Raw genomic sequence first — 25,708 nt, forward strand, 5'->3', positions numbered from 1 at the left:
ATCCGATATACCCTGGAACAGATGTTTTCAAACTTTAGACTGCTTGCTCACTTCAGAGACTAGTTGAACATACCAGTGAAGGGGCCCTGCCCAAGGTCTTCTGAGTTCAAGTCATAGTCCCCATGTCTCTGTGTTTTTAACAAGCTCCCTAGGGGCCACTGAAGGGTCTAAAGCTTGAGAGTCAATGTCATATTATGTGACCTTTTCAAGAAAAGCAAAACAGTTGCAACAGGAACCTTGACTTACAATTTACTTACTCCTGCTTTTCTAAACTCTCCTGACCCAATACCTATATCTTTCCTCCTGCCTGTTCAAATTCTTTTGGTCCAAGTGTGAGATATTTCAGATTGTTGAAGTTTAAGTTGGCCCCAGGTGTTCAGTATTCCAGATTGTTGGGTTTTGGGTGTTCAGTATTGTTCACCTCTTTCCACTCCTGAATTTTTTTTTTGTTTTTTGAGACAGAGTCTCGCTCTGTCGCCCAGGCTGGAGTGCATTGGTGTGATCTCAGCTCACTGCACCCTCCGCCTCTCCAGTTTAAGCAATTCTCCTGCCTCAGCCTCCCGAGTAGCTGGGACTACAGGCGTGCACCACCACGCCCAGCTAATTTTTGTATTTTCAGTAGAGACGGGCTTTCACCATGTTGGCCAAGATGGTCTTGATCTCCTGACCTCGTGATCTGCCCACCTTGGCCTCCCAAAGTGCTGGGATTACAGGCGTGAGCCACGATACCTGGCTTTCCACTCCTGAAATTATAACCAGTTGAAAAACACAACAGACGGAAATTAAAATATTGCTTTCATTATTAATAAATCTGATTGGAGAATATAGCTCTAAATCAGCAGTCAGTTGGGCTTACTAATGTTCCCCCACTAGCCCCATAATTGCAATTATAGCTACATAGTCACTTAGCACAGCTAGACAACTGCAAGCTCCTTAACCCAAGACAGCAAATGGGAATGCATGAGGCCAGAGGCAGGGACAAAAAAAAAAAAAAAAAAAATAGGAGAGAGAAAAAATGGGAGGAGGGAAAGATAAAAGGCTGAGCAGACCGAGTTCATTAGTTTGAAATTCACCAATCAGAAAACTTATTCCTCTTGTAATCACAAAATCACAAAACCACTTGACTTTTTCTTATGCTTCTGCTTACTTGTTGTTGTTTTTGTTAATAAAGATGCTGTTGTAACATCCCTATTAACAACAACAACAAAAAGTAAGCAGAAGCATAAGAAAGATGTTATGTGTTCAAGACCAGGCTAGGCAACATGTTGTTAATAGAGAACATGTTGCCTCACCTGGTCTTGAACTCCTGGCCTTAAGTGATCCTCCCGCCTCTGCCACCCAAAGTGCTGGAATTATAGGCATGAGCCACCACGCCAGGCCCCGACTGCTTACTTTCTATGACAACTCCCTGAAAGCAACCCCATATCACAACCTGGGCAATCTCGTCATTGCTTTGAATGTCCTATAATGGATCATACTAGCACTCCTTCTAACACCATAATTTTCACATCTGGTTGCCTTTTCACAAGAGGTTCTCCACCCCATCTACCTGATGGTTTCTTGCCCTCCTCCATGAATGTTATATGTAAAATGTTTATTTAAAAACAGAATGCTTGTTCCTTGGTACCACAGGGAAAAATTAGCATTCAGACAAAAAGTTCTCTCAACAAGGCAATTTTACTTTCTGCAGAAAGGGTGCTCCTTGCAGATGGAACAATGGTGAGAGCACATCTGAACAAAGGAGGGAAGCAATTTTTATTCCTTACGCAGCTTGTCCTTGCTACTGTGTCCTGTCTCCATTGGCTGGAGCCAGACCTCACAGTCTAAACTGCACCCGATTGGCTAACAGCTTAAAAACTTTTAAAAATAGGTAAAAGCAATGGAGAACAGAGGAAAAGAGGAAGTTGCTTACCAAAGGACTTAGAAAAGTAATAATATTCCTAAATAAGGAAGGGGCATAGGCTGTGAGCTGGAACATGCCTGTGAGCACGTCCAGCACAAATATCTTGGTTAAAGTACAAGGACATAGAATATACTATGTGCCTGTGAGTATGTCTAACAGCTACATAGGATAAGGCTTAACAAAGAGTTATTAGCACAAAGCAAGGAGGCTTCAAGGAAGTTAGTCTTTAAAAGAAATTATTATTTCTAACACTTATGATTTATTCTTTAACAAGAAGGGAAATTTGAAGAGGAAACTTTTTACTTTCTGCAATGAAGTTTTCTCCATGTTCTCCAAAACACCTTGTTCATCATGTTCTAACAACGGTCACTTGTAGTAATCTGTTTACCTGTCTCCCTCACCACATTGTGCACCCCTTTAAGGCAGGGAGCACCATATTCTTCTTTGTTATGTGTTCAGCAGTAACATAATGGCTGCACACATTCCCTCCTTCCTGCCTTCACTCATTCTCTGCCTATGATGTACTATACTAGACCATCTGTAAGAACTTTTTTTTTTTTGAGACAGAGTCTCACTCTGCTGCCCAGGCTGGAGCGCAGTGGTGTCATCATGGTTCACTGCAACCCCGACTTCCTGGGTTCAAGCTATCCTCCCATCTCAGCCTCCTGAATAGCTGAAACCATAGGCACATACCCCCATGACTGGCTAATTTTTGTATTTTTTTTTTTGAGCCACCAGCCACCACACCTGGTTTAGGAACTAAATTTTTTTTTAACTTTTTTTTTTAAGATAGAGATGGGGTCTTGCTATGTTGCCCAGGCTGGTCTCGAACTCCTAAGCTCAAGCGATCCTCTGGCCTTGGCCTCCCAAAGTGCTGGGTTCACAGGCATGAGCCACCACGCCTGGTCTAGGAGGTAATTTTTTTTTTTTTTTAATGAACAAGGTAGGATCTCTGATCTTGAATTTACATTTTTTTTTTTTTTTTTGAGACGGAGTTTTGCTCTTGTTGCCCAGGCTGGAGTGCGATAGTGCGATCTCGGCTCACTGCAACCTCCGCCTCCCAGGCTCAGGCAATTCTCCTGCCTTAGACTCCCAAGTAGCTGGGATTATAGGCATGCGCCACCACACCTGGCTAATTTTGTATTTTTAGTAGAGACGGGGTTGCACCATGTTGGTCAGGCAGGTCTCAAACTCCAGACCTCAGGTGATCCACCCACCTCAGCCTCCCAAAGTGCTGGGATTACAGGCGTAAGCCACCGCACCTGGCTTGAACTTACATTCTAATAGGGGAAACAGACATTAAAAACTAATACAATTTGATGTGACAAGTTGTTAAACTGAGATATAGAAGAGATGCAATTAGGAGTATATAGAAGACACAGAGAAGGCTTCTTCATCCATCCAATATTTATCCCAGGCTCGGTGGCTCACACCTGTAACCCCAGCACTTTGGGAGGCCCAAGCAGGTGGATCACCTAAGGTCAGGAGTTCAAGACCCGCCTGACCAACATAGTGAAACCCCGTTTCTACTAAAAATATAAAAATCAATCAGGCGTGGTGGCAGGCGCCTTTAATCCCAGCTACTCAGGAGGCTGAGACAGGAGAATTGCTTGACTCCAGGAGGGGGAGGTTGCAGTAAGCCAAGATCACGCCATTGCACTCTGGCTTAGGCGACAGCAAGACTCTGTCTCAAAAAAACAAAACAAACAAAAAAACAAACCAAAACATTTATTTGGTTAGTGCCCACTAAGTGCCAGACACTATACTAGACTCTGCAAGTAAAATTATGAGCAAAATCAGACGAAGAACTACTCTTATGGGCCCAGGCACGGTGGCTCACGCCTGTAATCCCAGCACTTTGGGAGGCCGAGATGGGTGAATTACTTTAAGTCAGGAGTTCAAGACCAGCCTGGCCAACACAGTGAAACCCCATCTCTACTTAAAATACAAAAACGAGCTGGCCACGTCCCTGTAATCCCAGCTACTCAGGAGGCTGAGGCACGAGAATCGCTTGAACCCGGGAGGCAGAGGTTGCAAGAAAAAAAACTACCCTTATGGGCTTATGGGGGATGGAAACATAATGTTAGTAGAATTGTCACCAAGTAAGTGCAAAATATTACGTTAATCAGGGTTCTTGGTTACAGGCATGGAAACTGACTCAGGCTGACTGAAACAGAAAAGGAATTCACTGGGAGGACATGGGGTGGTTCACATGATCACAGGAAAGGCTGCAGACCAGGCTCAAAAAACAGACCTGGCATTCCTCCTCCCAAGTTTTCTTTTTTCCTTTTTTTGGAGACAGGGTCTTGCTCTGTCACCCAGGCTGGAATGCAGTTGTAAGATCATAGCTCACTGAACCCTGAAACTCCTGGGCTTAAGCAATCCTGCAAACTCAGCTTCAGCCTCCTGAGTAGCTGGGACTACAGATGCACCACCACAGCCGGCTAATTTTTTTTTTTCTTTTTTGTACAGATGGCACCTCGCTATGTTAACCCAGGCTGGTATCTAACTCCTGGCTTCAAACAATCTCCCGCTTGGACCTCCAAAGTGTTAGTATTACAGGCGTGAACCACCATCCCAGCCACCTCCCCAGTTTTCCATTGGACTCTTCTCCTCTGCCCTCTTCTAGGTATAACTTTCCTAAATCCAGAATCTTTGGGATTTGTATTTCCATTTCCAACTGGGGTAGGCTGTTAGATATGGGAGTCTGAGGTCTAATTGTGCTTTATGCTGATTTTCAAATATTCCATCACTTTTCAGCCCCCTCATCCCTCCTGCCTTCCTAAATACTTGATGCCACCAATTCCTGAGCCTTGGTGCAACTTGCATGCTTGACTTTGCTTTACCAAGTCAGGTATTCCAGTTTCTGTCAGCTTCCATTTTTGTTCTCACTGTTGTTTGGATGTGATTTTTGAGAGATGAGGGCAAAAACATCTTTAAGTTGATGTATTTTGTTCTCTTTGAGGCACAAGATTATTCACAAAATTTTCTTTTTGAGATGGGGGTCTCACTCTGTCACCCAGGCTGGAGTGCAGTGGCACAGTCTCGGCTCACTGCAACCTCCGCCTCCCAGGTTCCCAGTTTGAAACGATTCTCCTGCCTCAGCCTCCTGAGTAGCTGGGATTACAGGCACCTGCCACCATGCCAGGTTGATTTTTGTATTTTTTAGTAGAGATGGGGTTTCACCATGTTGGCCAGGCTGTTCTGGAACTCCCAACCTCAAATGATCCACCTGCCTTGGCCTCCCAAAGTGCTGGGATTACAGGCACAAGCCACTGTGCCTGCCCTAATTTTGATATTTTTAGTAGAATGGGGTTTCACCATGTTGGCCAGGCTGGTCTTGAACTTTTGACCTCAGGTGATCTGCCTGCCTTGGCCTCCCAAAGTGCTGGGATTACAGGCGTGAGCCACCATGTCTGGTTATTCACAGATTTTTGAAAAATTGACATTAAATTGATTGAAGTAACAGTAAAGTATAGTTTTTCCTCAAGATTTCAAGTTTGATTTATAGTTCTTATTATTCTTTTTTTTTTTTTTACTTTAAGTTCTGGTATACATATGTAGAACGTGCAGGTTTGTTACATAGGAATACATGTGCCATGGTGGTTTGCGGCACCTATCAACCGGTCATCTGGGTTTTAAACCCCACATGCATTAGGTATTTTTCCTAATGCTCTCCCTCCCCTTGCCCTCCACCCCTGACAGGCCCCCGTGTGTGATGTTCCCCTCTCTGTGTCCATGTGTTCTCACTGTCCAGCTCCCACTTACAAGTGAGAACATGAGGTGTTTGGTTTTCTGTTCCTGTGTTAGTTTGCTGAGAATGATGGCTTCCTGCTTCATCTATGTACCTGCAAAGGATATGAACTCATTCTTTTTTATGGCTGCAATAGTTCTTATTATTCTATTTATAGACTAGCAGCTAAAATAATACTTGAGCAAGTTAAATACATTTAAATATTAATTTCCTTTTCTTTTTTTTTAAGACAGGGTCTCACCATGTTGCCTAGGCTGGTTGTGAACTCCTGGGCTCAAGTGATCCTCCTGTGTCAGCCTCCCAATGTGCTGGGATTATAGGCATGAGTCACCATGCCTGGCCATTTAAACATTAAAATTGCATTAATAAATCTAGCATATACGATTTTCTTTTCCAGCCCTCCAATTTTCTGACTGATAAATATTCTCAAGCACTGAAATAATTCTCATAAATTAAAAAAATCTAAATATGGCAACTCAGCTATGAAATACTCTAATAGTGCTTCCAAACCTAATACAATTTTTTACACCCTCCAACATAGACTTACAAGTCTAAATTGGCTACCTAAAGATACATTTTTAAAACTTATTTAAAATTTAATTTAGTTTTAGATTCAAGGAGTACATGTGTATGTCTGCTACATGACTGTATTTCACACTGGTGGGGATGGATTGGGGTTCTAGTGTATCCCCTATCCAAACAGTGAACATTGTACCTGAGAGGTAAAATTTTTCAACCCTAGTCCCCCTGCAAACTTCCTCCCTTTGGATGTCTATTATTTCTATCTTTATGTCCATGTATGCCATTGTCAAGCTACCACTTATAAGTGAGAACATGTGGTATTTGATTTCCTGTTTCTGAATTAGATCACTTAGAATAACAGCCTCCAGCCCTATCCACGTTGCTGCAAAGGACATGATTTCATTCTTTTTTATGGCTGCATAGTGTTCCATGAGATATCTATCTATCTATCTCTCTCTCTCTCTCTCTCTCTCTCTCTCACATTTTCTTTATGCAGCCAACTGTTGATGGGCACTTAGGTTGGTTTCATGACTTTGCTATTGTGACTAGTGCTGTGATAAACATATGAGTGCAATTGTCCTTTTTAATATAATGATTTCTAAGGAAATCATTTTTTAAAAAAATTGGGATCACAAATTACAGAAGATACAAAGGACCTGGGAACATGTTAAAGTTTGCCCCAAGGATGCACTCAGCAAAGTCCAGACTGTGAGAATCTTTTCAGGGCAAACAACCCGGTTTATTAGACAAATAAATGCAAGAAAAAAAAAAAGAGAGAGAGAGAGGAATCGAGGAGGAACGTGTAAATTAAAGAAACTTAAAAGTGATCTCAAACAGTTAAAATGCATGGATCTAATTTGGATTCTGATTCAAACAAGCAAAGCAAATTTAAAATATGACATTTATGAACCATCTGGAAAGCTGTATATTCACTGGATATTTGAGAATGTTAAATAATCCTTGTCAATTTTTAAAAATTGTATAATGACATACGGTTATGTTAGAAGAAAGGAGTTCTTACCTATTAGTGTTTCTTACCGAGATAGTTATAGATGAAATTATAGGCTATGTGTGATTTGCTTCAAAATAATATAGGAGAAGGTACAAGGTGGGAGTATAGATGAAATAAAATTGGCCATGACTTATCATTGTTGAAGCTGAATGAGAGGTACCTAGTGGTTTATTATACTATTCTTTCTAATTTTGTATATGTTTGAAATTTTCTGTAATAAGAAGCCTTTAAAAATTAGAATCATAGGTCAGGCACAGTGGCTCATACCTGTACTCTCAGCATTTGGGGAGTATTCTCCCCCGTCTTAAAAAAAATCTTAACTTTTTTTTAATCTTAAAATCTTAAAATCTTAAATCTAAAATCTTAAAATCTTAAAAAAATCCCCTGTCTTAAAAAAAAAAGCATTTGGGAGCATGGCTTGAGCCCAGGAGTTTGAGACAAGACTAAGCAACATGGTGAGACCCCCCATCTCTATATTAAAAAAAAATAGCTGGGCGTGGTGGCACACCTGTAGTTCCAGCTACTTGGGAGGCTGAGGTGGGGGCATCACTTGAGTCCGGGATGTCAAGGCTGCAGTGAGCCACTATAGTACTACTGCCCTCCAGCCTGGGTGACAGAGTGAGACCCCATGTAAAAAAAAAATTAGAATTACAAAGATAAACTAATAGGCCACAAAGTGAATATAATACATTCTAAGGACTTACACATAGAATACTTACATATAGTAATATGTGATGTGTACATATGTACATACCATATATTATATATGATGTGTACACATATATACACACACAGACAAATATACACATATATATGTATATATATCTGTAATGAAATAAACCAGATCCACCTACAGTGCTGTTTTCCAGTACACACACACACACACACACACACGCAGTACATCACAGATTGGCATCTGCAGTGGCGGGGGCAGTCTTGTGTCTTATGAGACTGGGCCCTTAACCCATGGGAGACAGGAAAGATGGAGAGGTCAGGGTAATTATTACTCTGGGTTACTCCTTCAAGGTCACCTCAGGCTAGCTATGCCCTTCAGTTGAAGGTTACTTCCCCTCTCAAGGTAGCTGCTGCAGGACTCTCTTTTTCTGGGTTCTGATAACTGCTCCCTCTCTTTGTACCTTCAGGCCTGGAGGAGCATGAAGGAACAGCCAGTTTTACCAAGCCCAAATTCTTCTTCTTCTACTACTACTGCTGCTACTACTACTACTATTACTACTACTACCTGTGATCCTGTGATTCCCCTACATACCACTCACACTTCCGTGAAGACACCTTCTGTAAACAAACCCTCGTGAAACCATCCCGATGTGAGTGAGTCATCTGTTTTCTTCTGGGACCCTAACAGATATGCCAACCTTTTTGTTTTTATTTTTGTTTAGACAGAGTCTCTCTCTATTGCCCAGGCTGGAGTGCGGTGGCATGATCTCCGCTCATTGCAACCTCCACCTCCTGGATTCAAGCGATTCTCCTGCTTCAGCCTCCCAAGTAGCTGGGACTACAGGTGCGTGCCACCAAGCCTGGCTAATTTTTGTATTTTTAGTAGAGATGGGATTTTGCCATGTTGGCCAGGCTGTTCTCGAACTCGTGAGCTCAGGTGATCCACTTACCTCAGCCTCTCAAAGTGCTGAAATTACAGGCATGAGCCACTGCGCCTGGCCATTATTGTTCATTTTAGACCAGATTTGTTTTTTCATTTTTAGTTATTTATTAGATCATTCCTTGTAGTCAAAAGGGAAGGCTTTTATTTTAGTGCCTAAGAAGTCATCTCCTTGATACAGATTTTCACAAAAATTATTAGACAAGATTTTGTTAAGCATCTGTAAGATTTGATTATGGTTAGCACTGATTGAGTGCTTACTACCTGCTAGGTACTTTGCTAAGCTTTTTGCTCACTTTCTGTTATTTTTTCCACTCAACAATTCTGTAAAGTAGATTACAGGTGTGAGCCACCACACCCAGCCAGAAAACATATTACCTTACTTTTACAAAGGATAAACTGAGACTCAAAAATATTAAGTAATTAAATTACCCCAAATAACATAGTTAAGAAGCAAGGGGAGATTCAAATTTAGGCAGCTAGATTCTCAGACTCCATTTCTTAACCTCTGCACTCTACTGCCTACCTAACATTATGCTGAACCTCCAGGAGCTATAAAGAAAATAATTAAGATGGTTCTGGCTGGGAACAGTGGCTCATGACCGTAATCCAAGCACTTTGCAAGGCTGAGGTAGGTGGATCACTTGAGGCCAGGAGTTCGAGACCAGCCTGGGCAACACGACAAAACTCAGTCTTTACAAAAAATACAAAAAATTAGCCCAGAGTAGTGGTTTGTGCCTGTAGTTCTAGCCACTAGGGAGGCTGAGGTGGGAGGATTGCTTCAGCCTGGGAAGCAGAGGTTGCAGTGAGCTGAGATCGTACCAATGCATTCCACCCTGGGTGACAGCACAGGACCCTGTCTCAAAAATGAAAATAAACAAATAAATAAAATAAATTTCTATTTAAAAAAAGAAATAAGATGATCCTACACATGGGGAGCCCTTTAAGATCTTAAGGATAGAGATGATATTAAGTGTAAAACTCATCTTGAATGGTCCTAAGAAAACTTTTGAAGGAAAAGTAGTTTATAACTTGTGATCTGTATTGTACTCAGTAGAATAGAGGACCTTATATTTTTATCAATACTAATCCTTTGTAGATATTTTTCTTGAATTATTTCTGATTTGAATTATTTGATTCTGTCATTTCAGACAGGATTAGTTTCCACTGTTAGTAAAAGACAAAGTATTAGGTTGTTGCGCAGCAGCCTAACACTTTGTCTTTTACTAACAGAGCAGCAGTTTGTCTTCACAGATTATATGGCAAATTAAATTCACTTCCTCAGGAAAGCCTTTCCTGTCCTGAGTACACTAGTCAGATGTTCCTGGTATGTGCTCCATGACTTCCCTTTCCTCTGAGACACTTAACATAATTGTCATAAAATAATTAATCCCATCATTATATATTTAATATCTGTCACGATCTGACTATATAATCTGTGAAGACTGCTGCTCTGGTGTCTGGCAAAAATTGGTGCAATTACTTTTGCACTAACTTTTGCCATTACTGTAAGTGACAAAAACTGCAATTACTATAACAGCGGATTAAACAAGATAAAAGTTTACTTCTCTCTTTTGTAAAAATCTGTAGTAGGAAGTCTCAGGAACCTTGTCTACAAAGCCATCAAAAATCCAGACTCTTTCCAGCTGACTGCTCCATCATTCCAAGGTCAAGGCCATCCTGGGATTCTACAATAATGATCATTAAATCCACATTCCAAGAGGAAGGATGAAGTAGGGAGCAAAAGGTGCATACCAGTTGGCTTTAAGGAAGTCACATGACCACAACTAGGATTGCAAAGGAAGCTGAAAAATGTAATTTTTTTGTTTTTTTGTTTTTTTGAGACAGGCTCTCAGTCTGTCATCTGGGCTGGAGTGCAGTGGCACAATCTTGGCTCACTGCAACCTCTGCCTCGCAGGTTCAGGTGGTTCTCGTGCCACAGCCTCCTGAGTAGCTGGGATTACAGGCACATGCCACCATGCCAGGCTAATTTTTTGTAAAAAAAAAAAAAAAAAAGTGTGAATTTTATAATTGTGAGTAACCATATACCCCTGAATTAGGGGTTCTGTTAATACAGAGGAAGAGCAGAAACATCTGTTAGGGGATAGCTTGCAGTTTCTGCTATAGATTTCTCAGTTTCTGGTGGGGACATTTATTCCTATGATTTAAGGTATAACATTTATCTTAACAAGGCAAAGCAAACACTTCTTAAAAAGAACACTTAGTGCTTACTAGAAAAACAGGGTCTTGATTTTTGGTTAAGTTTGAAATAATGTGGTCTCCTAGAAAGCTTTATTTGTTAATTATTTTTTTAGGCCAGTCAACTGAAGCAGCGGGAGTGGAGATGGAACAAAGAAATCTGTAACTGGTTATGATCAATGAGTTGTAAACACCGCTGCACTTGAACCAGCCAGTTTTTGGCTGTCAGGAATAACATTAAAATAAATCTGCCTTTGCCATTAGCCTCATTGCTTTTGCTAGCACCCTATATTCTAGTCACACAGGCCTCATTTATTTATTTATTTAGAGACAGGGTCTTGCTATGCTTCTCAGGCTGGTCTTGAACTCTTGGCTTCAAGCAATCCTCCTGCCTCACTATGCCCCCACCCCAGCACCAGTTGCTGGGATTATAGGCTGAACTACTACACCGTCTCTTTTGTTTCTTAAAAGAATCATACTACTTCCTATTTTAGCGCCTTCACACCGGCTGTTCCCTCTGGCCCTCTTCCTCTACCTAACTTCTATTCTTCCTTCACATTTCTGCTTAAATTCACTTCCTCAGGAAAGCCTTTCCTGTCCTGAGTACACTAGTCAGATGTTCCTGGTATGTGCTCCATTGACATCCGTTTCCTCTGAGACACTCAACAAAACTGTCATACAATAATTAATCCCATAGTATATATTTAGTATCTGTCACCCTCTGACGATATAATCTGTGAAGACAAACTGCTGCTCTGGTGTCTGGTACATATAATAGGTCCTCAATAAATATTTATTAGATAAGTAAATGAATTAGAATAAATTAAAAATCTAGGAGTTGCAGGAAAACACCTAATAATGAATTAACTTTAAAATGAAAAATATCATCTTGAGAGGCTGAGGAAGGAGAATCGCTTGAGCCCAGGAGTTTGAGTCCAGGCTGAGCAAAACAACAAGATCCCATCTCAGAAAAAAAGATGAAAGCTATATTATAAGGATTTCTCTCTCTTTCTTTTTTTTTTTTTTTGAGACAGGGTCTTGCTATGTCACCCAAACTGGAGTGCAGTGGCACAACCATGACTCACCGCAGCCTCAACCTTCTGGGCTCAAGTGATCCTCCCACGTCAGCCTCCTGAGTAGGTGGGACTAGAGGCATATGCCATCATACCTGGCGAATTTTTTTATTTTTTGTAGAAACAAGGGCCTCACTATGTCACCCAGGCTGGTCTCAAACTCCTGGGCTCAAGTAATTCTCCTGCCTTGGCCTCCCAAAGTGCTGGGATTACAGGTGTGAGCCACCATGCCCAGACTTCATTTTTTTTTTTTTTTTGAGATGGAGTCTCATCCTGTCGCCCAGGCTGGAGTGCAATGGCACAGTCTCAGCTCACTGCAACCTCCGCCTCCCAGCTTCAAATGATTCTCCTGCCTCAGCCTCCCGAGTAGCTGGGATTACATGCACCCGCCACCACGCCCAGCTAATTTTGTATTTTTAGTAGAGATGGGGTTTCACCATGTTGGCCAGGCTGGTCTTGAACTCCTGACCTCATGATCTGCCTGCCTTGGCCTCCCAAAGTGCTGGGATTACAGGCGTGAGCCACTGCACCTGGCCCCAGACTTCATTTTTAAAAAACAAAATTTAAAATTTTTTGTACAGATGGGGTCTCACTATGTGGCCCAGGCTGGTCTTAAACTCCTGGGCTCAAGAGATCCTCCTCCCTTGGCCTCTGATAGTGCTGGGATTACAGGCAGAAGCCACCATACCCAATGTAAAGATCTTTAATAATCGAAATAATCCTTTAAGTCCTGATGATCTCTAGGAGGCTTGTGGTTCTACACTGACAATATTTAGGGTGTTCATAGGAAAAAATATGTGCATACGTGTATATGTATATTTATTTATATATGCATATTAACAGTAATAGGAGAAAACCTAAAAATAATGTATTTGTGTGAAAGAAAGGGAGATAGAAGGAGAATCAGGCTATCTAGTTCCTATCTCAGCTCCACCATTTACTTGCCATAGAACTTTAGAATAGTACACATAATGTGCTCAATAAATGTTAGCTATTATCATAATATAGATATAAGAAGAGAGCCGGGTGCTGTGGCTCAAGGCTGTAATCCCAATTACCCAGGAGGATAAGGCAGAAGGATTGCCTGAGGCCGGGCGTTTGAGACCAACCTGGGCACTATAGCAAGACCCTGTCTCAAAGAAAAAAAAGTAAAGAAATGTAAAGTGAAAAGTTATATATCAAAATGTTAGCAGTGATTATCTCTTGGGTTTTGTTTTTAAAATCTGCATTCATTTTTTTTTAAATCTGTTTTGTTGTTGAGATGGGATCTTGCTGTGTTGCTCAGGCTGGTTTTGAACTCATTGGCTCAGTCAGTCCTCCTCGCTCAGTCTCTTGAGTAGCTGGGATTACAGGTGCACTCCACAGCACCTAGTCTAATCTATATTTTGTATTTTGAAATAAGCATGGCTCAGTCTAGCACAGTGGTTAAGTTCACGAGCACTGGTAATAGTAGTTCCTGGGTTCAAAGCACAATAACTTGTGTGACTTTGAACAAGTTGTTAACCTCTCTGTGCCTCTGTTACTTCTGTTTGTAAAATGACAGTAACAATAATTGTTTAAGTGTTTAGAAAGATCATTCCTTTTTTTTTTTTTTTTGAGACAGAGTTTCACTCTGTCACCCAGGCTGGAGTGCAGTGGTGTGATCTCGGTTCACTGCAACCTCCGCCTCCCGGGTACAAATGATTCTCCTGCCTCAGCCTACTGAGTAGCTGGAATTACAGGCGTGTGCCACCACGCCCAGCTAATTTTCGTATTTTTTAGTAGAGACGGGGTTTCACCATGTTGGTCAGGCTGGTCTGGAACTCCTGATCTCATGATCCGCCTGCCTTAGGCCTCCCAAAGTGTTGGGATTACAGGCGTGAGCCACCGTGCCCTACCAGAAAGATCATTCCTAATAGTTTGGTCTTAAGATTGCTCTGGAGTCTTTGCTCTCTGATTGATACAAAGAATGACTTTTTTTTTCTGGGAAGTTACAGAAGAAAAGGCAATCCTCTTTTAAATGGAAGCCATTTGATGCCAATTTCAAAGTTCTAGAATTTTGTCTGTTTGTCATTCTACTAGCATGAATTTAAAGCATTTGTAGCTGAGCACAGTGGCTCATGCCTATAATCCCAGCACTTTGGGAGGTTGAAGTGTGCGGATCACTTGAGGTGGGCGAATCACTTGAGGTCAGGAGCTCGAGACCAGTCTGGCCAACATGGTGAAACTCTGTCTCTACTAAAAATACAAAAATTAGCTGCGCATTGTGGCGGGCACCTGTAATCCCAGCTACTCAGGAGGCTGAGGCAGGAGAATCCCTTGTACCCAAGAGGTGAAGGTTGCAGTGAGCCGAGGTCACGTCACTGTACTTCAGCCTGGGTGACAGAGCAAGACTCCGTCTTAAAAAAAAAATAAATAAAATAAAATAAAGCACTTTTATGTAGGCCAATATAAGTTATTTGCTGGTATTTCAGTTTGTATTTTTGGAAATTATACTTTTTAAGTTGCTAGCACTGACCTCTTAAGTTAGGAGCACTTTGTGACATGGCCTCTCTTAACTACTCTTACATCATCGTATTTGTTTTCCTTCTACCTTTCTCACTGCCACTCCTGGGAGGCCCTTGCTTAAGGTTATCCTCCTCCACCTGATTTCTAAGCCTTGGAATTCCCTGGGGCAAGCTTCCAGGCCCTTTATCTTTTTTTTCGATACCTAGTCCAACCTCTACTCTCCAAACACACCTCTTCAAGTACCTGCCTTTTGTTTTTTGTTTTTTTGAAGATGGGGGTCTCACTGTTACTCAGGCTGGAGTGCAGTGGCATGACCATAGCTCACTGCAGCCTCAACCTCCAGGGCTCAAATGATCCTCCTACCTCAGCCTCCTTAGTAGCTGGGATCACAGGTGCACACCATCAACCTGACTAGTTTTGTTTATTTTTTGTAGAGACAAGGCCTCACTCACTATATTGCCCAGGCTGCTGCCTTGTTCTGTATCTACACTGGAGTGTCTCAGAGCCATCTCAAACTCAACAACTCCCAAACGGAAGTATGCATTTCCACCGTCATCAGACTCCCCAAACCTGTTCCTCTTTCAGTCTTCCTTGTCTTATGAAGGGCGCCACTGTCAACTAGTCATCAAAGCATCACCTGAAGTATCTTCCTCCCTCTCAATCAATCCATCAGCAAGTTAAGTCATCACTTCCAATTTCAAAATACATCTGGACTCTTCCTGTCTTTCCATCTCCACTGCCACCACCCTCCATCACATGATTTCTTGACTGCAGTACTGCAGTAGCTTCCTTGCTAGACTTGCCTGCGGTCTTGCCACTCTCCAAACCACTCCTCCCAGGGCAGCCAGAGTAACCTTTTAAAAATAGAAATCAAATTATGTCACTTCTTTTGTGTAAAAATCTCAAGAGACAGGGCTCACTCTGTCACCCAGGCTGGAGTGCACGGCACGATCATAGCTCACTGCCGCCTTGACCTCCTGGGCTCAAGCAATCCTCCCACTTCAGCCTCCCACTCCCAGGGTAGCTAGGACTACAGGCACACAGCACCACCTACTCTATTTAATCTCTACATATGTCCTGTGTCCTAACTCCATGTTAACCCCTCCAAGGCTTATGAAGCCCAACATGACCTGACTCCGACTCTCCTCATCTCCTGCCGCTCTCCTCTGCACCGTCCACCCTACTCCAGTATATGGTAAGCTATTTCCACCACATTAAAGCTTTTGTGTAAGTTGTTCCCTCACTCAGCCTAAACCTGTCTCTCCCCTCTCCTCCCCCAAAAATGTTGGTTTCTTTTCTGGTCTCAGCTTTGTGAGACCTTCCCTGGTCCCACTAAGTGAGTCGCCCTGTTGGGGAATGGTCCCACTTAGTGAGTCGCCCTGTTGGGGGCTGGTCCCACTCTGCTCACAGCCATCAAGACTTGACATCTGGAATTATCTGTGATCCATTCTTCTTACACTTTACGCAGGGAATGTTCAACCAGTCCAGTTGACTGCTCATTCAAATCTGTTTCTCCTCTCTGTCCCTTCCTATTGCATAGTCCAGAAAGACATCATGGGTGGCTTTGGAGGATGGACACGACTGGAAATGACACAGATGGGCCCTCTGTGGGGTTCTATAAGAGCAAAGATTAGCCTCCTGATATTCTGTGGGAAATGAGGAGACACACTACACAGCCCATATTTAGTTTTCTTTTCTATGTGATCTGTGTTCACTTACTTTCAATACTAGTCACTTCAGGAATATGGTTCTTAACTTGTTGAGGGGTTTATCAATTCCCTGGAATACATAATAAAAGCTATAGATTCTTTCTTAGAAAAATATACAAAAGCAAAATTTTGCAAATCATGGGAGAAGGGAATTCCCAGGCGACCGCTTCTGCTTTACCAGCCAATCATCTACTGTCTCGGATACTTGCAGCGTTATCTAGTCTTTTCATTCATTCAGCAAACACTTACTGGAGACCTATAATGAGACCAAGCACAGTCTGAGATGCTGGGTTTGCACACAGTAAAGAACAAGATAGACATATGTCTCTGCCTTCACGGAGCTTACATTATCCAGCATAAGAGACATTAAACGAGGCTGGGTGTGGGGGCTCACGCCTGTAATCCTAGCTCTTTGAGAGGCTGAGGTGGGCAGATCATCTGAGGTAAGGAGTTCGAGATCAGCCTGGCAAACATGGCGAAACCTCATCTCTACTAAAAATACAAAAATTAGCTGGGCGTGGTGGTGGGCACCTGTAATCCCAGCTAATTAGGAGGCTGAGGCAGGAGAATCGCTTGAAGCTGGGAGGCGGAGGTTGCAGTGAGCCGAGATCATGCCACTGCACTCTAGCCTGGACGACAGAGCGAGACTCCGTCTCAAAAAAAAAAAAAAAAAAAAGAGACATTAAACGAGCAAACAAATAATCAATATAAAGTCAGGTAATGGTAAATGCTCTGAAGGAAAATAAAGGGGGGCATGGAATAAAGGTGGGTGAGGCTATTTTAATGGTGTGGTCCTTTCTAAGATGATATTTGAGAAAGACCTGTAAAGTCATGAGAAGAGGTGATAGAAGCACATTGTTGGCAATGGGAACAGAGAGTGCAAAGGCCCAGGAGTCTTTCCTTCCTACTAAGATGGAAAGCGAGGTCCAAGATTCTGCATATTTACTTCCTCCCATAATAGGTAGCCAGCACAGTTCTGAGGGCATAGCGCCAGGTTTTCCGAGTGCAGGGCCTCTTCAGGTTCTGATTTCAAACGTCCAAATCCTAGCCGCCACATTTCAGGGCTTCTCTGGAATGTCTCTTCTCCTGGGAAACTTTAACTCATCTACTAAAGAGCAATCTATGATTTCTCTGAATATTAACATAATTTTTTTAAAAAGTACTTGTAGGTTTGCATGGTGGCTCATGCCTGTAATTCCAGCACTTTGGGAGGCTGAGGCGGGAGGATTGCTTGAGTCAAGCCTGGGCAACATAGCGAGACCCCATCTCTACAAAAATATAAAAAATTAGCTGGGTGTGGTGGTGTGCGCCTGTAGTACCAGCTACTCAGGAGGCTGAGGTGGGAGGCTCTCTTGGGCCCAGGAGGTAGAGGCTGCAAAAAAAAGAAAAAAAAAAAAAAAAGCTTGTTACTTTCTAAGGGTATGTGTTTGGGGCAGTGATTTTGTTTTTGTGGGTACCTTAGTAACATTGCGGCCACGCTTCCGCAACTAAAGGTAAGAGTCCGTAGCAACGTTCCCCGCTTTCTCTCTGCACCCGGGCCGCTTTCCCGCGGAGACTACTTTTCCCAGAATGCCCCGCGGGCCGGGAGGACGCGCGCAGCGCTGTTTCGTGGGACCAGGATTGAAACAAGATGGCGGGCTCGTGGTGAGAAGCCGTCAAGGTAACCGCTTCCCTCTACTCCTCCTGTCGAGGACTCCCTTGAAACTGGGCAGTCTCACAGTGTTTGTCGGCAGTTGTCGAGGTCTCCCGCCTGTCGTTCCCGGCAGGGCGAGGTTGCCTGCATCCCCAGCCTTTGTCCTTCCTGCAGAAGGGCCGGCATGTGGCTGCGCGCTTCTTATAGCGCCCCCTTTGTTCCCTGGCGGACGCCCGTGGGGAGGTGATGCAGCTTGTGGCTCTAGGGACTCCTTTAGGTCGAAGAGTTCCGGTGCTCCTGGTAGCCTGCTCCTCAAACCTCTGACCCTCAGAGGCTCTGTAGCTTTTGTTTTGGGGTTGAATTCCGGGCTACGGGACTTGACCTCCGAAATGATCTTCCTGGGGTGAATAATCTGACTCCCAGCAGGGTGTGCTTGCCTCTGGGCTTCGGACAGAGGGGACCTAATTTCCCCCAAGATGTTTTATTCGTGGTCAGAGGTCATGGGTTTACGTCCCACGCATGTATTAAGCAGCGACATACTGAGCAAGTAATCGATTGACCTCCCTGAGCCTTTGTTCTTCATCTGAAATGGAGATGCCTGCTTCACAGACTTGTGAAAGTCAGAGCACATATTGTATATGAAAGTGGGTTGTAAACTAAAAAGCACACCTATGAGCTCAGGGTTAACGGTGTTAATGTACTGGCAGTGCAAGGTATCAGTGTGAGTGGTTTAGACTAGCAAATAAGAGGGCCTGTGTCCTAATTCTCTTTTATCACTATTGGGGGAAGGGCACGGATACTCATTGAAGACTATTAAAAACAAGGTTTAACAATGGTTATTTGTCATTTATTCACAACAGGCCATGAAGATTGTGGTTTTCCCCATTTTGTCATTGGAGAAACAGGATCCTTTAGTTAATGACTTGTTTAGAGTTTCCCAGTTTGGCAGTGACTGACTCTAAAGTCCTTGGAAACAAGACGTTTAAATTTTGTACTTTAGTTTCTTCGTGAATCAGAATAAAGATACCTCACATGATTAATACGAGAGCAAAATGAAATGGTGGTGAAAGTACATTGGAAAGTTAAAAACCTTATACACATATAAGATAGTGAAATTTTATCTGGGACTTGAGGGCATTTGTGAGTTCCTCCAATTGAGTAATAGCCTAAGGATAGGCCTTGTTTGATATTCTTTATTATTATTATTATTATTATTATTAATGGCTCAGGGCAGACAAATATTTAATCAGAAACAGGATAGTACTGTAAGTGACGTAGTATCTTGTGTATGGAACCTTGGAGGTTGTACACAGACACACTAGCATTATGAGAATGAGTACTCTGTGTACCATTTGTGAGTGACTGTTTCAAGAGTAGTTACACATTTACTGAGTATTCATTAAGTGGAAGGAGCTGCACTGGGTCCTGCAGAGAAGTTTGCATTTAAGATAAATAGTAATGGACATAGTTCCAGTGGTTCTCATCTTATATTCTGTCCATGTTGCTCTTCGTCCTGTTGTTAAATCATGTGGAATTGCCAAGTTGTTTAAAAGCATTGCTTCAGTTGACTTCTAGGCAGTGATTCTTACCTTGTTCTTGTGGTGTTTAATATAACTTAAATTTACCATAGGTAGCACTGATTTTTCTTTTATCTCTTCAGCAGGAGTAGAAATTGGTATGCTTAGAAGCAGATTTTAAAAGCAGTTTATCTTCAAAACATCTTTTTTCATACCACTTGATAAGCATCTTGAAACACCATGGCTGTAGCTGCAGTAAAATGGGTGATGTCAAAGAGAACTATCTTGAAACATTTATTTCCAGTCCAAAGTAAGTGAAATTTTTTTTTAATGTTTAAAAAGTTTTAAACTTTTAAGAATATAGAAAATTTAAAGCATTTAGTTATTGTATATGCCTGTAATTTGCAGGAGTGTTTGCAATAATGGAAAGTGGGAGAAAACCTAAATGTCAGTCAAAAGGGGAATGGATAGGTCAGATGTGGTGTCTCATGCCTGTAATCCCAGCACTTTGGGAGGCTGAGGTGGGAGGATTGCTTGAGGCCAGGGGTTTGAGACCAGCCTGGGCAACATAGCAAGACCCCCATCTCTAAAAAAACTTGTGAGTCAGGGAGGGGAATGGATAAATTATGGTACATCTTAACTGTGACTGTCATGTAGCTGTTACTGACATGGAAAGATCTCCAAATAGAAACAAAAAAGCATGTCAGAACCACATCTATATATATCTATCATATGATCTTATTTGTATGTTTAAAAGATGATCCATCATATGCATATGTGCATATGCATAAATGCAGAGGTAAAAGGTCTGGACCAAACAGTGGTTATCTGTGTAGCCCACTCTTGGGATTTGACTGAGGGTAGGAGTAAGGGACTGGTCAAGGGTAACTTTCTGTTGTTCGATTACATGTATTACTTTTTTAGTATTTCTCTTTTTTTTTTTTTTTTTGACGGAGTCTGGCTCTGTCGCCCAGGCTGGAGTGCGGTGGTGTGATTACTTTTTTAGTATTTCTTAAAATGTGCGAATAAAGGGTAAATTCACAGTCCCATCTTCCAAAGATAATCATTGTTAATATTTTGGTGGATTGTCATTGTGTTTTTTCTATGTACCTAGCCATTTTAAAAAAATGAAATGTAATTTCTGCCTTTCTTTTCTAAAGAACTGTATATAGTTAGTATTTTCTCGAAAGCCTGTTAATACATGTTTGACAGTCAAAGCATGGACCCAAATAAGTAAATAGAGTATTAAAGTCTTTTTTCTCAGCCAACTGTGCTTTCTTTTTCCTTTTCCTGTCTGTAAACAGAGTTTATAGCTCTTATAAACAGCTCTTATAGGAAGCTTTCCATTTCTAAAGTAGACATGTATAGAAGGCTACAGTAGGTTTGCCTTTTTATATTTAACTATGTCAGCCAACTTTTTATTTTTATTTTTTATTTTGGATTCGGGGGTACACGTGCAGGTTTGTTACGTGGATATTTACATATACTGAGGTTTGGGCTTCAACTGAACCCGTCACCCAAATAGTGAACATAGTACCCAATAGGTAGTTTTTCAACTCTTCCCTCCATCCCTCCATTCTGTTTTGAGTCCCCAGTGTTTATTGTTCCCATCTTTGTGTCCATATGTACCCAATGTTTAATTTGAAGAATAGAGTAAAAGTAAAGTAATAAATAGGCAATTTGTTATGCTTGAGACGAGGAAAATATTTTACTCAGTAAACACCTTTGTTGAATAGAATGCTCAAAAGTCTGCCAGATCCTACTCTATTTTATTTTATTTTATTTTTTGAGACTGGACCTTGCTCCATTGTTCAGGCTGGAGTGCAGAGGCATGATCTTGGCATACTGCAACTTCTGCCTCCCAGGTTCAAGTGATTCTCCTGCCTCAGCCTCCTGAGTAGCTGGGATTATAGGCACCTACCACCATGCCTGGTTAATATTTGTATTTTTAGTAGAGGTAAAGTTTCACCATGTTGGCCAGGCTGGTCTCAAACTCCCAACCTTAAATGATCCTCCTGCCTTGGCCTCCCGAAGTGCTGAGATTACAGGTGTGAGCCATTGCGCCTGGCCTAATTTTTGTATTTTTAGTAGGGGAGGGATTTCACCATGTTGGCCAAAACTGGTCTCAAACTCCTGACCTCAAGTGATCTGCCCACCTCAGCCTCCCAGAGTGCTGGGATTATAGGCGTGAGCCACCGCACCCGGCCACCAAATCCTGCTCTTATAGGAAGCTTTCCATCCCTGCTTCCTTGCTTGCCCCACTCTCCCATTTTTTAGGGCCCTAAACATAGAAACATTTATTACAATATATTCAAAGTAAAATCAACTTAGAATTCAGTAAATAGAACAGGAGATTGCTTAAGAGACTTTGGATATAAACTAAAATAAGTTACAACAAAACTACAATCAGCTTTTGATTATCTAGGAGCATTTTTGTTGTTGAGAATTGGGAGAAAGACCCTTACTTCTTAGACTCCTCTTTGCCTTGCAGGAACCCAGCTCCTAGGCTAATGAGAAGTCACATCCAATCAGTTTTTACATAGACTATGTTTTGAAACAATTAGTCCTCACACAGGCCCATCAGAAAACCAATTAATATGTCCCTGGATAATTGAAAATTGTTTATATATCTTTTTCCCTACTGGATTTCCCACTAAGTTTGTACTGTATCTAATTCATTTTGGTGTCCCTGGGGCCTCTCATTCATGATAGGAGATATATCAGTGTTTGTTCAAGTAATCTGAATGGATTAGAGTTACTCTCAAAATATCTAGTTAACTAAGAATTAGGTTACCCTAGAAAATCATTCCATTATCAGTCATCCTAATACTCAGTGACCTAACTTCTTATATCCTAAAAGTCCCTTATACTGCAAAGTTCCTATTACTACTATTATTGAAAGTAAAGGGCTGGGCAGGGTGGCTCACACCTGTAATACCAGCACTTTGGGAGGCTGAGGCAGGCTCTGAAGTTTGAGACCAGGCTGGGCAACATGACGAAACCTCATTTCTACAAAAGTTACAAAAAATTAGCTGGGCGAGGTGGTACACGCCTGTGGTCCCAGGAGGGAGCCAGCTTACTCAGGAGGCTGAGGTAGGAAGATTGCTTGAGCCCAGGAGTTCAAGGCTGTGATTGTGCCATTGCACTCCAGCCTGGGAGACAGAGTGAGACCCTGTCTCAAAAATAAAAAATTAAAATTAAAGTTTCATTACTGTTATTATTGATGTTTAATAAAAAAGGGAAGGACAGTAAGATTGGAGGCAAAGCGAAATCATGATTAAGGAAGAAAGTTCAGTGAGCAAAAATAAAAAGCCTTCCTTATATTCTAGAAGGAATATTTAAAAATTTCCCAAATGGCCAGGCAGCCTGGGAATGTAGAACACTTTACAGTTTTCAAAGCATGTTAAGCCATTTGGTCCTTATAACAGCTTTGATTTTGGTAACCCATGTAGCCTTATCCTCTTTATGAAGGTAAAGAAACTTGAGTTCTGTGGCCCTCATAAGTTCACCTAGGGTCACATATTTGGTAAACAAAAACTGTGACCAAAATCTAGATCTCCCCACCTTACTTTGTCCTGTATACTTTCTATTGTACTTCCTTTTCTGTAGCAAGGTAAAATACTGAGCATTTGAAGATGGGACAACTTTTAGCTTTCATAGCTCTTTCAAAATGCAATTAAATATATATATGTAACAAGAATAACTCATAAATTACAGAAATTATTGTTAATTGAAATTCTTTTGGCACATTGAGCTTGATTGCTGTTAACTTTGGCATTGGTCCTAATTATATATTTAGAGCTTCTGCTACTTCTATATCCAGAATTACTTCCATTGGTAAAATGTCAGGTAATGAATGTTTCTTTATTTTTTTTTTTGAAGTGAAGTCTCACTCTGTTGCCCAGGCTGGAGTGCAGTGGTGCAGTCTTGGCCCACTGCAGCTTCGACCTCCCTGGGCTCAGGTGATCCTGCTATCTCAGTCTCCCAAGTAAGCAAGACTACAGATGTGTACTACCATGTCTGGTTATTTATTTATTTATTTATTTATTTATTTATTTATTTATTTTTGAGATGGAGTTTCGCTCTTGTTTCCCAGGCTGGAGTGCAATGGCATGATCTTGGCCCACTGCAACCTCCGCCTCCCAGATTCAAGTGATTTTCCTGCCTCAGCCTCCCAAGTAGCTGGGATTATAGGCATGTACCACCATGCCCGGCTAATTTTGTATTTTTAGTAGAGACGGGGTTTCACCATGTTGGTCAGGCTGGTCTCGATCTCCTGACCTCAGGTGATCTACCTACCTCAGCCTCCCAAAGTGCTGGGATTACAGACGTGAGCCACTACGCTTGGCCTATGTTTTGTATTTCTTTGTAGAGATGGAGTTTTGCCATGTTGCCCAGGCTGGTCTTGAACTCCTGGGTTCAAGTGATCCACCTGCCTCAGCCTCCCAAAGTTCTGGTATTACAGGCGTGAGCCATGATGCCCAGTCCTTATGAATTTTTCAAGTATCAATTATGCAGAAACATTTGAGAGGCAGTTCGGCAATCACTTTTTAATGTGTAGGCACTATAGGGGACACAGTAATGAACAAGGTACAGTTCCTGGCCTTAAGGAACTTATTTAGACTTGTAGGTGAAACAGACATCTAGCAACACTAAGAATGCCCAGAATATGAGGCAGAATGTGATAAGTGTGTCATGAGGGCACAAACAAATGTGTGCGTAAACACAGAGTAGAAATTTTACTGAGTTTCTTGTTAACTAAAATATTGTTGTCTTGAGTTTTCTTGTCTACAAATGTCTGTGTAAACACAGAGTAGAAATTTTACTGAGTTTCTTGTTAACTAAAATATTGTTGTCTTGAGTTTTCTTGTCTGCGTATTTCAGAACACTTAATTCTGCCACCTAGTCACGTTTCTTTCAGTGAAAATGTGTATCATCTAGTTGGTTTGTATTCAGAGATACAAAATTGTATTTTTTTAATTTATATTTTTTATTAATTTTTTTTTAATAGAGATGGGGTCTCACTATATGACCCAGCTATGTTGCCCAGGCTGGTCTTGAACTGCTGGATCAAGCGATCCTGCTGCCTTGGCCTCGCAAAGCGCTGAGATTATAGGAGTGAGCCACCACACCCCACCAGTTTTAATTTTTTTGGAAACGATTTTGCTCTGTTGCCCAGGCTAGAATTCAGTGGCACAATCATAGTTCATTGCAGCCTCACCCTCCTAGGTTCAAGTGATCCTTCAGCTTCAGCCACCTGAGTAGCTGGGATTATAGGTGCATGCCACCAAGCCCAGCTAATTTTTAAAAATATTTTTTAAAGATAATATCTCACTGTGTTGCGCAGGCTGGTCTCAAAATTCCTGGCCTTGAGCAGTGTTGGCCTCCCAAAGTGTTGAGATTACAGGCGTGAGCTACCATGCCTAGCTTTATAAACTTCTTTTAATATTAACCCAATCCATGCATAATTAGGAAGGTCCCAGTGATGTCAAACAAGAAAATAAAATATGGGCAGGCACAGGGGCTCACACCAGTAATCCCAGCACTTTGGGAGGCCAAGGCGGGCTGATCACCCAAGGTCAGGAGTTCAAGACCAGCCTGGCCAATATGGTGAAACCCTGTCTCTACCAAAAATACAAAAATTAGCCGGACATGGTGGGCGCCTGTAATCTCAGCTACTCGAGGGGCTGAGGTAGGAGAATTGCTTGAACCTGGGAGGCGGAGGTTGCAATGAGCTGAGATCGTGCCACTGCACTCCAGCCTGGGCGACAGAGCGAGGCTCTGTCTCAAAAAATAAAATAAAATAAAAAAATAATAAAATAGTATAAATGATTTGTCTTACTGAATGCTCCTGTTTATGAGCACAGATAATTGAGAATTAATCTTTTCAGAGATGAAATTAAGTTTTGAATTCTTTGTATTTTATCTTGTATCAATGGAATTTTGGGGCTCACATTTTGCCAAATAGTCTTTTTTATGATAATCATGGATTTAATGGCAGCTTAACCTCTCTAGGGCAAAAAAAATAATGAATTTAGTTAAGAGACTTTTTAATGCCTTGGGGTAAGGATTTAGAGCATATGTATATGCAGTTATTGGGGAGAGGAGATGTGTACAAAGGTGGAAAACAGATACATGTAAATAATGCAGAACAAAAAATAACTACAAAGAAGGTATATCAATGTCATATGAAGCACTGATTATGGGACATGTAAAATAGACAACTCTTTCTTCTATGAGGAACCTTGGGGGCAGGGAGAGTAAAAAGGATTTCATGGAAGAAG

At 41.8% G+C, this 25,708-nt stretch overlaps 1 protein-coding gene across 6 annotated transcripts in view; it reads left to right on the plus strand.

Annotated features, from left to right (window-relative positions):
- Positions 1 to 17,827: 17,827 nt before the first annotated feature.
- MRPL42 (mitochondrial ribosomal protein L42) overlaps positions 17,828 to 25,708 on the plus strand; it is a 35,428-nt gene continuing 27,547 nt past the window's right edge. For 3 of the 6 annotated variants that reach the window (XM_054445234.2, XM_054445237.2, XM_054445230.2), the window contains exons 1-2: positions 17,852 to 17,934; positions 19,568 to 19,734. In XM_054445234.2, coding sequence (XP_054301209.1) covers positions 19,665 to 19,734 — 70 coding nt within the window. In that variant the 5' untranslated portion in view covers positions 17,852 to 17,934; positions 19,568 to 19,664. Of the gene's footprint in view, positions 17,935 to 19,567; positions 19,735 to 25,708 lie in introns of all 6 variants that reach the window. The other 3 variants (XM_054445233.2, XM_054445236.2, XM_054445231.2) reach the window with 2 other exon arrangements.

This window comes from Pongo pygmaeus, chromosome 10 (genome assembly GCF_028885625.2).
Source record: "Pongo pygmaeus isolate AG05252 chromosome 10, NHGRI_mPonPyg2-v2.0_pri, whole genome shotgun sequence".
Taxonomy (NCBI): Eukaryota; Metazoa; Chordata; class Mammalia; order Primates; family Hominidae; genus Pongo; species Pongo pygmaeus.